This window comes from Zea mays, chromosome 2 (assembly GCF_902167145.1).
Source record: "Zea mays cultivar B73 chromosome 2, Zm-B73-REFERENCE-NAM-5.0, whole genome shotgun sequence".
NCBI classification, from domain to species: Eukaryota; Viridiplantae; Streptophyta; class Magnoliopsida; order Poales; family Poaceae; genus Zea; species Zea mays.
This window is the reverse complement of record NC_050097.1, coordinates 80,401,554-80,414,128: the sequence shown is the minus strand read 5'-3', so window position 1 is coordinate 80,414,128 and position 12,575 is coordinate 80,401,554. Positions and strand designations below refer to the sequence as shown.

At 41.5% G+C, this 12,575-nt stretch overlaps 1 protein-coding gene and 1 long non-coding RNA gene across 2 annotated transcripts; both read right to left on the bottom strand.

Moving 5' to 3' along the window:
* Window positions 1-6,291: 6,291 nt before the first annotated feature.
* LOC109944210 (uncharacterized) lies at window positions 6,292-7,111 on the bottom strand. Its single transcript, XM_020548903.2, has 2 exons — window positions 7,063-7,111; window positions 6,292-6,752 (listed from the first exon to the last, which is right to left on the bottom strand). Exons 1-2 carry the CDS (start codon window positions 7,109-7,111, stop codon window positions 6,427-6,429), a joined length of 375 nt encoding a protein of 124 aa, XP_020404492.1. The 3' UTR covers window positions 6,292-6,426.
* Window positions 7,112-7,200: 89 nt separating this feature from the next.
* LOC103646616 (uncharacterized) lies at window positions 7,201-7,993 on the bottom strand. The gene is made up of 2 exons (XR_562306.3): window positions 7,899-7,993; window positions 7,201-7,631 (listed from the first exon to the last, which is right to left on the bottom strand). It is a non-coding gene; the product is annotated as an uncharacterized lncRNA (long non-coding RNA).
* Window positions 7,994-12,575: the final 4,582 nt, after the last annotated feature.

The window sequence follows — 12,575 nt, the reverse complement described above, 5'->3', positions numbered from 1 at the left end:
GGACTACTTGAAGCTGACGACACAATATTTGAATGTCTCAATGAAGCTGCTCTTTACCAAATGCCATCAGCGCTACGAAGGTTGTTTGCAACAATTCTGGTTTACTGCGAGCCGAACGATGTGGCAGAATTATGGCAGAGACACCTTGACGCAATGTCAGAGGACTATCACCGTAGTACTCAAAGCAAAACACATGTGCAGCAGATGGTCTTGATTGACATTAGAAATATATTGCAGTCAATGGGGAAAGACATAAAGACATTCCCCCTCCCTGCTATCATCGATATATATGACAATTCACATGGTACTGATAGAGAGATTTACGAGGAGGAATGTATCGAGCCAACGACAGAAGACATTGCTTTGAAAGAAACCCTAAACGAGGAGCAGCGGTCTGCCTATGATAAGATTCTATCTGTCGTTGACACCAATAACGGTGGAGTTTTCTTTGTGGATGGGCCTGGTGGGACTAGAAAGACCTATCTGTATAAGGCATTGCTTGCGGCACTGCGCAGTCAGGACAAGATTGCAGTTGCAACAGCTACATCTGGGGTTGCCGCATCCATAATGCCTGGGGGGAGGACCGCCCATTCGCGCTTCAAGATACCACTTACTATTGATGACGGTGCAGTGTGTAGCTTCACGAAACAAAGTGGGACAGCAAAGTTACTACAAAAAGCATCGCTCATTATCTGGGACGAGGCATCAATGGCTAAGAGACAAGCAATTGAGGCACTAGACAATAGCATGCGTGATATAATGGGACGGACTGGGGTGCCCTTTGGTGGGAAGACAATTGTCTTTGGCGGAGATTTCAGACAAGTGCTCCCTGTCGTACGCAAGGGGTCAAGGGCTCAAATAGTTGCTGCCTCACTACGAAGTTCTTATCTCTGGGAATCCATGTGCCACCTAAAGCTTGTTCGCAACATGAGGGCACAGAGCGACCCATGGTTTGCGGAATATTTGTTGCGCGTCGGTGGTGGCACTGAGGAAGAGAACAACGATGGGGATGTTCGCCTTCCAGATGAGGTATGTGTGCCATATACTGGTAATGACCACGACCTTGATAGATTGATAGATGACATTTACCCCAAACTAAATGAGAATATGTCTAACACAAGCTACATCACTTCAAGAGCAATATTGACTACTCGGAACGACTGGGTGGATATGATAAATATGAGGATGATCAACCGTTTCCAAGGGGAGCAGATGATGTACCATAGCTTTGACACCGCGATGGATGATCCCAATAACTATTACCCATCGGAATTTCTAAACACCCTCACTCCTAATGGACTACCCCCGCATGTTCTGAAGCTAAAAGTTGGATGCCCAATCATGTTGCTTAGGAATATAGACCCGGGTAACGGACTTTGCAACGGTACACGACTGGTGGTTCGTGGTTTCCAAAAAAACAGTATTGAGGCTGAAATTGTTCTTGGTCAGCACGCTGGAATGCGGATTTTCTTGCCTCGTATACCCCTGTGCCCCTCTGATGACGAGATGTTCCCTTTCCATTTTAAAAGGAAGCAGTTTCCGGTAAGACTAAGTTTTGCCATGACCGTTAACAAGGCCCAGGGCCAAACGATTCCTAATGTTGGTGTGTACTTGTTGGAACCAGTGTTCTCTCATGGCCAGCTTTATGTTGCTCTATCAAGGGCCACAGCTCGATCGAAAGTGAAGATACTTGCCATTCCAGTCATTGATGAGAAGAAGAAGAAGAAGAACTGGGTGGAAAAGAATTCAACGATAAATGGTGCAACATACACAAAGAATATCGTTTATAAGGAGGTCCTTACATTGTAGCTGATATTGATTAATACATAGCAATTAACAACTTGTAATGCACTTTGTTATTTTATTTTTAATGGGAACATGTATTTTTTCCTTATATATGTTGTTTGTTTTTATGTAACTGTTATGCACTAATATTTTATCGTATAATTCGTATGTCGTCGCAATATATGGTCATTGTACTATGGACATTTAATTTTTGAGGTTTTACTCATGCCATCAGTCTTGTGAATTGTAGTTTAGGGTCAAAGATCTGATTGTAATGTCTGATATATGGGCATTGTAGTTTATAAAATATCTGATTGTGATGTCTGATAGCTTGTTTCATCTTGTGGTTGTGAGACATTTTGTACTTCCTAAACAAGGACAGATTAAATCCAAACTTAGAATGAGCACTGCATATTACATTTGGACCTTATCTACCAAGCACATCAGGTTCATAATGGTTCTGCTTGTATGTTTGGTGTTAGTAAAAATACTCGTCATAGTTCAATTAGTGAATTCCAAGCTTCCAACTACCCTTTAGTAGTGTGCGAAGAGTGCAAACAGAAAAGCGTTATCCTGATGCTCAAACAATGAACCCATTTGTTTTGTGTTCTTTTCTTTCCAAACAGGGATTGCCCCCCAGAATTCAGGGAAGCTGTCTCAAACCTGATATTTGTTGTTGCTCGGTATCCTGATTTACCTGAACTTTGTGACCTAAGGCACATATTCACAGAGAGAAATGGAAATTTTGTTGAGCATTTTGTTAGCCAGGAGGTACGCAATATGATGCTAATATGTTGTTATTGAATTGTCTTATGCTTTTGTGGTCCTATGCTTTACACACAATATTATTGCAGTTCATTCAGAAACTTGACAGTACAGAGTTCACTAATGAGGAAAGGTTCCAAGTCATGCAAAGTGTTGCTGAAGAATTATCCGTCAGTTTTGATGCCAAGTAATTGGAACTCAAGTTATGGGCCTCACTACAAACAGAACATGTAAGTCCTCCACAAATTTATTACCTATTTTTCCAAAACATATTTATTACATGAACTGTGATGTAGGCACACGAAAATTTCCTTAACTTGAAATCATTTAATGTGTTTTACACTTTCCCTTAGGATATGCCTGAGAAGGGTTCAAGGAAGCTAGCAGAACTAGCAATGCCTTCATCGAGCAAGCAGATACGCGTCGAGAATGCTTCATGTGGACACTAACAGGACCCAAAAAGATGTTCAGAAGGAACATTTGCATAAACCAGTCTCCTGTGGACACTAACAGGACCCAAAAAGATGTTCAGAAGCTTAACAGAATAGTTGTCCGCCATTTGGAAAAGGAGCTGATGGAGGCAGTGGAACTTTATCTCAACGGCCTACCAAAAAATGGATTTGGCGCAGTCAGATTTCCCGAAGCAGAAGGCAACAAAACAGTTCAACTAAATGTCAAGCCAAATGAGGCCATGAGAGATTTCCATATTGAAAAGGAGAATGATGAAGTCCTTCATTGTTCATGTTTGCCTGGTGGTTCTGAACACAATGGGGGACATGCAGATTCAGGGCTAAGAGCTCAGCGCCTAGAGAATCAAGGACGTCCAGTGAGTCCTCTTAGTGGTAACACTAGCAAAAAGGCTCCTTACACTAGGCTGAATGTTGTAAACATAAAGAATTCTACTGAGAAACAAGCAAACAATGGTTTCTTGCATGATAAACCACAACATTTAGCTGATCTGGGATACCCGGTGCAGAAAGGACAAGGAGACCCAGAATTCTTTATCCTTCCAATGAAGCAACAGGCTGGGCCATCAATGATCGAGGTGTTTCATTCACATTTGGACCTTATCTACCAAGCACATCAGGTTCATAATGGTTCTGCTTGTATGTTTGGTGTTAGTAAAAATACTCGTCATAGTTCAATTAGTGAATTCCAAGCTTCCAACTACCCTTTAGTAGTGTGCGAAGAGTGCAAACAGAAAAGCGTTATCCTGATGCTCAAACAATGAACCCATTTGTTTTGTGTTCTTTTCTTTCCAAACAGGGATTGCCCCCCAGAATTCAGGGAAGCTGTCTCAAACCTGATATTTGCTGTTGCTCGGTATCCTGATTTACCTGAACTTTGTGACCTAAGGCACATATTCACAGAGAGATATGGAAATTTTGTTGAGCATTTTGTTAGCCAGGAGGTACGCAATATGATGCTAATATGTTGTTATTGAATTGTCTTATGCTTTTGTGGTCCTATGCTTTACACACAATATTATTGCAGTTCATTCAGAAACTTGACAGTACAGAGTTCACTAATGAGGAAAGGTTCCAAGTCATGCAAAGTGTTGCTGAAGAATTATCCGTCAGTTTTGATGCCAAGTAATTGGAACTCAAGTTATGGGCCTCACTACAAACAGAACATGTAAGTCCTCCACAAATTTATTACCTATTTTTCCAAAACATATTTATTACATGAACTGTGATGTAGGCACACTAAAATGTCCTTAACTTGAAATCATTTAATGTGTTTTACACTTTCCCTTAGGATATGCCTGAGAAGGGTTCAAGGAAGCCAGCAGAACTAGCAATGCCTTCATCGAGCAAGCAGATACGCGTCGAGAATGCTTCATGTGGACACTAACACGACCCAAAAAGATGTTCAGAAGGAACATTTGCATAAACCAGTCTCCTGTGGACACTAACAGGACCCAAAAAGATGTTCAGAAGCTTAACAGAATAGCTGTCCGCCATTTGGAAAAGGAGCTGATGGAGGCAGTGGAACTTTATCTCAACGGCCTACCAAAAATGGATTTGGCGCAGTCAGATTTCCCGAAGCAGAAGGCAACAAAACAGTTCAACTAAATGTCAAGCCAAATGAGGCCGTGAGAGATTTCCATATTGAAAAGGAGAATGATGAAGTCCTTCATTGTTCATGTTTGCCTGGTGGTTCTGAACACAATGGGGGACATGCAGATTCAGGGCTAAGAGCTCAGCGCCTAGAGAATCAAGGACGTCCAGTGAGTCCTCTTAGTGGTAACACTAGCAAAAAGGCTCCTTACACTAGGCTGAATGTTGTAAACATAAAGAATTCTACTGAGAAACAAGCAAACAATGGTTTCTTGCATGATAAACCACAACATTTAGCTGATCTGGGATACCTGGTGCAGAAAGGACAAGGAGACCCAGAGAGGGCACTTACTATGCTGCCTCCTTATGTTGAACCAAAGTCTAACATACAACCTGTGAATGATGATCCTGAAAAGCAAACTCCAAGTGGTTACAGAAAGCCCAACATCCCTGGACGAACTGATCACTTGGAGAACAAAAATGTGCTTCGACCTGTTTCTGTCAGAAGGAGAACTGCAAAGCTGCCAGCGCCTGTTGATGCTTATGTTGAGGTGCCTAACAATGCGAAGGTCACAACCCAAACACCCAAAAGTCACAGAAGCCACTCAAGCAGGAGGAATGGTGCTAAAGATGACCAGAACCGGAAATGTAATGGGACTGATGATGTTGGTAGGAGACGAATGCTCAGATAACTCCAAGTAGCCAATCAAAGCACATAGGCATGAGGAATGGAGCTTTAAACCACAAGAACAACTCTGGCAGGTTGATGCAGCGTATGCAACCTGAAGCAGCTGAGACTGCTATTGATTGTGGTAATCTCTTTCCTCGAAATGCAGATGGACAGATGCGACACAACAGCGGGCGCGGCGGAGACATGGATGAGGAGGAAAGGATGATGGACAAGCTTTTGATGCACTATAGCAAGAAAGGTTTGGATCTGACCAACAATGAAACACATACAGATGCTGCGCAGAAGGTTTCCTTGCATCCCACGGGTAGAGCTATGTCGCTACCACCTGAATCTGTTGGCCCGAGCAAAGATGCGAAGGTTCCTGGTCGATGCACAACACTTCAGCCGGAAAGTCCTAGGAGTGCGCATGTTCACCCAAAAATGCCAGATTTCGATGAATTGGCTGCTCGGGTCAAGGCTCTGAGGAAGGCTTGAGGTGGCATAAGATGATCTCTGGCTTGTGTACACGTTCTTTCAGCTGAAGAGTTGATCCTTGGTTGACAGTTCCCTGCAAACCACAGAGTCGTGCTTTGATGTGCAGTTCCTACTAGAGATTAAACATATTTGTGTATGAGTTTACTCTTTTTTTCTTCTGTTAAAGGTTTTACTTCAAACCAGGTGTTTGTCTAGAATAGGAGCACTGGTTTCAGTTAACACGATATATATAATAGGATTGATAGGGATCCCATTGCTTTTTCTTTATTTGATTGGTAGGGATTTGATTGGATATAATGTACCTGGAAATCACATTGCCTAAGATGTGTAAATGATGATAAATTCGCAGGGATGCTTTCTCTTCAACTGCTTATATAGATCTGTACGTTTGTTTGCTGGAGGTACACTTTTTTTCCGTTCGTTTGTTTGTCATGTGAGAGGTACACTATATTCCTACGTCTATCCGTAACGCTGAATAATTTTGTCGGATTGTTAAAACTTGTCGTTTAGCTGTAATGCCTTGACTTGAGAGGTGAGGTAAAGGGTCAGCATTTCAATTCAAGTTTCCTGCTACAAATTTCGAGGTGAATTTTCTCCGAACAATGGAGTCCACTTCCCCTCTCTCTAGCTCTAGCTAGGCAACCGAATCTACTAGCAGAGGCAGCGTATGACGCCGATGACGAAGCTGGCGATGCAGTCCTGTCCGCGGCCGTGGAGCTCGTCGTCTCGGACGAGGCGCTCCAGGCCCCGGTTCCTGGACAGCGCGCCGGCGCGGTGCAGGATCGTCGCCACCGCGACCGCCGGCCCACCTTCCGCCACGCGCGCCGCGAACCGAACCACCGGCCTGAGGAACAGCGGGAGCAGGGCCTGCACGAGCACGAGTGTCGTCAGACAACATAAGGCCTCGCGTCGCGTCTTCAGCAGCACAACCAAGAAGACACAGGTATACAAACGCTCACCATGAGTTAGTAAATATGCTTGTGCATGTCAGAGGGGAACCACTTGAGTATATGCTATTGTTATAGGTTTTACTTCAAACCAGGTGTTTGTCTAGAATAGGAGCACTGGTTTCAGTTAACACCTTCCCATTGCTTTTTCTATCTTCCGAGTCTGAATGCTTCTGCTACATCAGACAAGTAACTATTCTGGAGAATAAGAAAAAAAAATGCTCCGATTTCTTTCCAAGTCCCGCACATGACTCAAGAGTGAAGGTTGAGCCAAAGCAAAGCTTGACGATCCCAACATCAACTCAAACATGTCGTCTGGGGTAAAGAAGGGTTGTCCCACCCAGAATAAGCTCCACATTCGGTCTACTGCTCTCCGATATCGCTGTCATGACTTCCCGGACATTGCATACAACATACCGTTTCGTTTGTTAGGATACACCAAAACTGATTGTATATCGTTAATACACTACTTTAAAACTGCAGTAACTAAAACCTTTTGTGTCTTAGCCATAATCTCAGATTCAACATATAACAATTAGAGAACGATACACTGAACTGTACTCTTGCAAAATAATCAAACCCATTGGTTTGCATGACAGCTAAAAAGAAAGAAAAAGAACATGGTTAAGAAGATGTTCATATATATGAAAGCATGTGCTTCATCTACTGATATGCGGCTGCGGCTCCTGCTCCTGCGGTATCTAGGGCTGCCGCTGCGGCTCCTGCTCCTGCTGCGACTGCGCCGTCTTCCACTGCCTAGACCTCCAGAGGCAATGCGCAGACGACATTCACGTGCAAAGTGTCCAGTCTCACCACATTCATAGCACTTCGACTCAGATCCACCATACCGATCACGACCACCACGACCACTGGAATTACGAGATAGTTCAACTCTCCATCCATTCTTACCTATTTTGGACACCATGCACAAAAGATAGTTAACGCCAACAAAAAAGTAGTAAGAGCAAAGAGAGGGGTAAGAGTAACAAATTTCAAATCCAGAACAATCAAAATGCTGCTCCGTTCTCCCAAAAAAATGCCAAATATAGAAGCAAGCTCTTAATATACACCTGACTGAACAACTCCCCAAACAATCACAGGATTCCTCTTTATAAAACTAAAGAGTGTCCAGGCAGAGCTTCAAACAAGTTCAACCAAAAGACACTGCTAACATACCATCTAGATCGCTAATAGCATCCTCCGCATCCCTCCTGTCGTCAAAATCAATAAATGCACAGCCAGGTGGTTTACGTGCAACCCAAACAGTGCATTGAGAACAACAGTTAGCGACCTGCACCAGGTGAAACAACAAACTCCATCTCACAAACTAGGCGGGCAAGGCGGCTAGGTTTAGCCGAGCGCCTGGACACCTAGGCGACGCCTTAAAAACATTCTGCATACCTCCATCTAAAAGATCAAAAAAAAATCTTGAAATAAAACAGAGTTGGATGAGAATGCACAATGGATATAAACATTTCAAAGCACCTCTGCAGACAAATAGTTGGACGATCAAGTTTGCAAAGTTTTACACCACTGCAACCAATAATTTTTAGATGGGAACCTAAATCCCTTGAAAAGTCAAATATCACGGTAAATGAAACAAGTTTAACAGACTGGATAGGATGTTGGCCACACAAACATCCAGTGAAGCATACGAGCAAGTTGAAATCAAAGTTAGCGCTGAACTATGAGTCTATGACCCTCTCTAATAAGTTTGTGAGCACATAAATAAATCACCAGAACATCATAAAACTATTCTCTTGGGTTTCATCACCATATGAATGACAAGGTTCTTAGATTAACTTGCCAATCATTCAAGGCTCAAGGGAAAACATGAAAAACTATGAAATGTATCTATACAAAACCTGAATAAAGTTTGGAAAATTAGTGACCTTCGCAGAACTCCAAACACACGAAACTCATCTTCGAGTTCCCCAGAAGTCACCCGTGAATCCAAGTTGCCAACATACACGCCGGCCATTGTGAACAATTCCTGAACTTGGTCACAAGAGAAACAAATAGAGTTAATTCACGTTAGTACTCCCAACAGCTATGGTTATCCCCTTCCCTCCCTATCCCAACAGCAATGGATGCGAGATCCGCGCCTGGCGCAAATCGAACAACAAGGGCTGCGGGATTCGCGCCTGGCGCAAACCGAACAACAAGGGATGCGAGATCCGCGCCTGGCGCAAACCGAACAACAAGGAGGGATGCGAGATCCGCGCCTGGCGCAAACTGAGCAGCAACGGATGCAGGATCCACGCCCGCCTGGACCTTCCCCTTTATGACCATAAATAAAGGCCTCTACGCCAGATACAAAGAGGGAGAGAAGCTGTCGGCGGTGAATCACAACAACAGCATCGCACCATCTCCAGAGAGCAGTCCGAGGTACTCTCCATCTCTTGTTGGACCTTCTGCTGCCTTCGATTCATCAAAGGGGAATCACAGGGACAGCCGTCCAAGCTCGAGGAAGCCACGGCACAATCCCCACCTCGTCGGCGCCTAAGGCCGGGTAGAAGCGCGAGGAACACCTCTACCCTAGGTCACGAGGAGGAGGGGCAGGAGGGATCATCGAGCAACACCCATCGGTACAGCCAGCGCCATGGGGGCGCTTTAACCCTGATGAGGACCGAAGCTGGAGCCTCCCACCATAGGGGCTTCGAGTTTTCGATCGCCATATTGATTCCATAGCAATTATTGCTATGTATCTACAATAAATTTAGATATATATTTAGATGATTAGATGATTTTATTCGCAATGTATGCAGGACTCTTTCTCCTTGATGGATTCTTTAGAGGAAGAAAATAAAGTACCAGTTGATGAAAGCCAATTGGACAAGGATGCAACATTTGATAATGGATCACCTCTAAATACAAATATAGTTGTCCAAGAAGGTATTACAATTGTATATTAGTTATATCTACTATCACTATTTATTTAGTTCCTTAATCACATTGTTTGAACTAATAGTTGTTCACTTTTATGTCCTCACTAATGTTTGCCATGTACCTTGTTCCAGCTGGTTACATATTATTGAATATATATGTTTGCTATTGCTATACTTGGTTATTTGGTAATCGTGATACCAGATTGAGACATATTTTCAACTTGTTATAGTAGAGACATTTTTATTGATATATCAAGTAAAACATAGTATCAATGATTGTAGGTTTTTGTCTCGCGAGGATGGAAGATCAAGAGAAAAATATTGTACTTCCTACCCCCCAAAGAGATAATAAACTATAAGTAGATGAATCTTTACTTGTGTGCTTGTCTCATAACAAGCCAAAAAAATCGGTGGCAACTGTAATTGTTCCAAAAGGTATTATATATTATATTCTATAAAACTGTAGGGATCAATTTGTTTTCTATTGTAAGCGATTTTCCTTTCATCTCACAACTGTTTTGTTCCTAGATTATATTTGCACGGATGCTGATCTTGCCCTCATCGATTGGATTAAAGAAATCCCTTGTGAACCAAGGGTAGAAGTTGTGCTCATCGATGATGCCTGTGTGGAAAGGAAATGGATAGAATGTCTATTTCAACCGGGCGCATATCTAGGTGATGAGGTAATCTATGATTAGTTTTTCATCTGGTGACCCTGGTATGTATAATTTTTTTTACTCACCCTGGTATTTTTAACCATAAATTACCTGCAGGTGATAGACTGTTACATAAATTTAATAAAAACTACACAGCAACTAAAGTGCAGATCTCGAGGTCGTGTACACATAGAAAATGCTTTTCAGTTCAACTTTCTAAAGCGAGACGGTGATGTTAAAACTAAAACAGATGAGCTATATCCAATTACAGACATGGCACAAATATGTAGTGCTGAACGAAGGGTTTTACTCTACCTAGACCATGATATGGTAAATATTAGTTTGCAATTTAGATGGTCAGTGTTTACATGTATTTTATTTTATGGAATATTTATAATTATTTTGTAGGTGTTTATTCCGATAAACATCCGAGGAACACACTGGTATCTTGCCGTCATCAATGCAAGAAATATGGAGATACAAGTACTCGATTCACTTGGTACTACATTTGACCGCAATGACCTCACTGACTCGGTGAGTTTGCACAAACTAAACAATTACTAATATTATCTCATTAACTTAGCGCAACATCTGATTCCATGTTTTACAAAAATATAAAGATTAAAGGGCTGCAAAGGCAAATTGATATGGTATCTCAGCGTAAAGATTTAAAAGATCACAGGTGGCCAAACCTTCAAGTTGCTTCTTGGCCGCTGAGAGAAATAGATATGGGATATGCAAAGCAGACAGATGGGTATACATAAATTCTTCTTAACTAATTTCTTCATACAAATGTTAATTTTGACATTTTTATTCATGTATATAATGTAGCTCTTCATGTGGCCTATTTCTTTTGAACTATATCGAGTACTGGACAGGGGATGAGCTATCTGACAGTTTTACCCAGGTATATTATTACTATTATGGTATATATGCACATCTACAGTCAGTGTTACATATAATGCTAAGTAAATTGTTTCTTATTTGCAGGATGACATGTCACATTTTAGAAAAAAATTGGCTGCTATATTACTATCTTCATACATGAACAAAAGAAGGGGATATCCAATATACAAATATGATAAAGAAGTTCATACTGGAAGCCCCTCTGATGTTGAGATATTAGATAGCCCAACAAATCATAAGAAGAGGAAACTACTCCATGTGCTTGATAATAGCGAGGTATTGATGGAAGATGAGGATGGCCCCATTACTTAAGCAGACTTACAAAGGTGGTTTGTTGATGAATGGGATAAAAGAACTCCTACAAAAGTCTCGGCGGATGGGTGCACAGATGACTTTTTAATGAGTGGTCTCTCCACAAAAGACATGCCAGTGACTAAAGCCGATTTAATAGATGTGCTATGTGATTACATTATGACAATCCAAGATGATAGGACATTAGAGTAAGTGCTTATTGTTTTGTCTATTTTATTTATACCAATTACGTATAGTCTTGATATAGACTTCCGTCATGTCATGCTACATTACAGGATGATATGGGTGCGAAGTTTCAATCCTTTTAAGATAGAAATATCTGTCAAAGACCTGCAGAACATACTAAGTATAAATCTAGATATGACTCTAAAATGTTTTGATATGGCTGTTCGATTGCTTGCCAATAAAGAGTCACGTAGGCCGAAAGGTGAAATCATAAAGAATAAAAAGCATTATATGGACATGCGCTTCTGGGTAAGTTTATTTCCAATCAATAATGTAGCAATATATAGTATCTATCTATATCTAATCCTCATGTGGTCATGTATATATTAATATTTATCCAGAGAATGATTGGTTTTGGTAAACTGCCAAAGTACCATTAGGACCCTACAGTAGAAGAGTTAACAAAAACACTCGATTGTTGGCCATCAATGAACTATTATATCACGGCTTGTAAATATGTAAGTATGAGTTCATTTCAAATGTATTTATAAAGGGCACTTCTTTGCAATCCTAATGACTGATATTTTATAGGTTCTTATGCCATGGAAATTCAACGGTTGCTACGCCCTTTTCGTAATAGATCATGGTAAAAAACACGTCACTTTTATTGACTTTGCACCTATTCAAGATTGGTGTAAGCATATGCCATACAAGAGGTTCGCAGAAGCGATTATCATCGCTTCAAAGAAATATAAGATTGCCTATAGCAAGAAACGTACTGGATGGACAGAGGATATTTTTAAGTGGCAACATACAATTCAACCTGGTGTTCCAATTGACTTAAAAGAGTATTTTCTCCGTACCATCTTCTTAGCAATTTCATTTTTTTTCTATGATTTCCATTGTATATAACTTAGTTGGCAAAA

Coding starts and splice junctions, on each gene's coding strand:
- LOC109944210 (XM_020548903.2), bottom strand. CDS start 7,111: ATGACAGCGATATCGGAGAGCAGTAGACCGAATGTGGAGCTTATTCTG. Junction 6,753..7,062: donor GAATGTGGAGCTTATTCTGG/GTGGGACAACCC, acceptor GACATGCACAAG/CATATTTACTAACTCATGGT.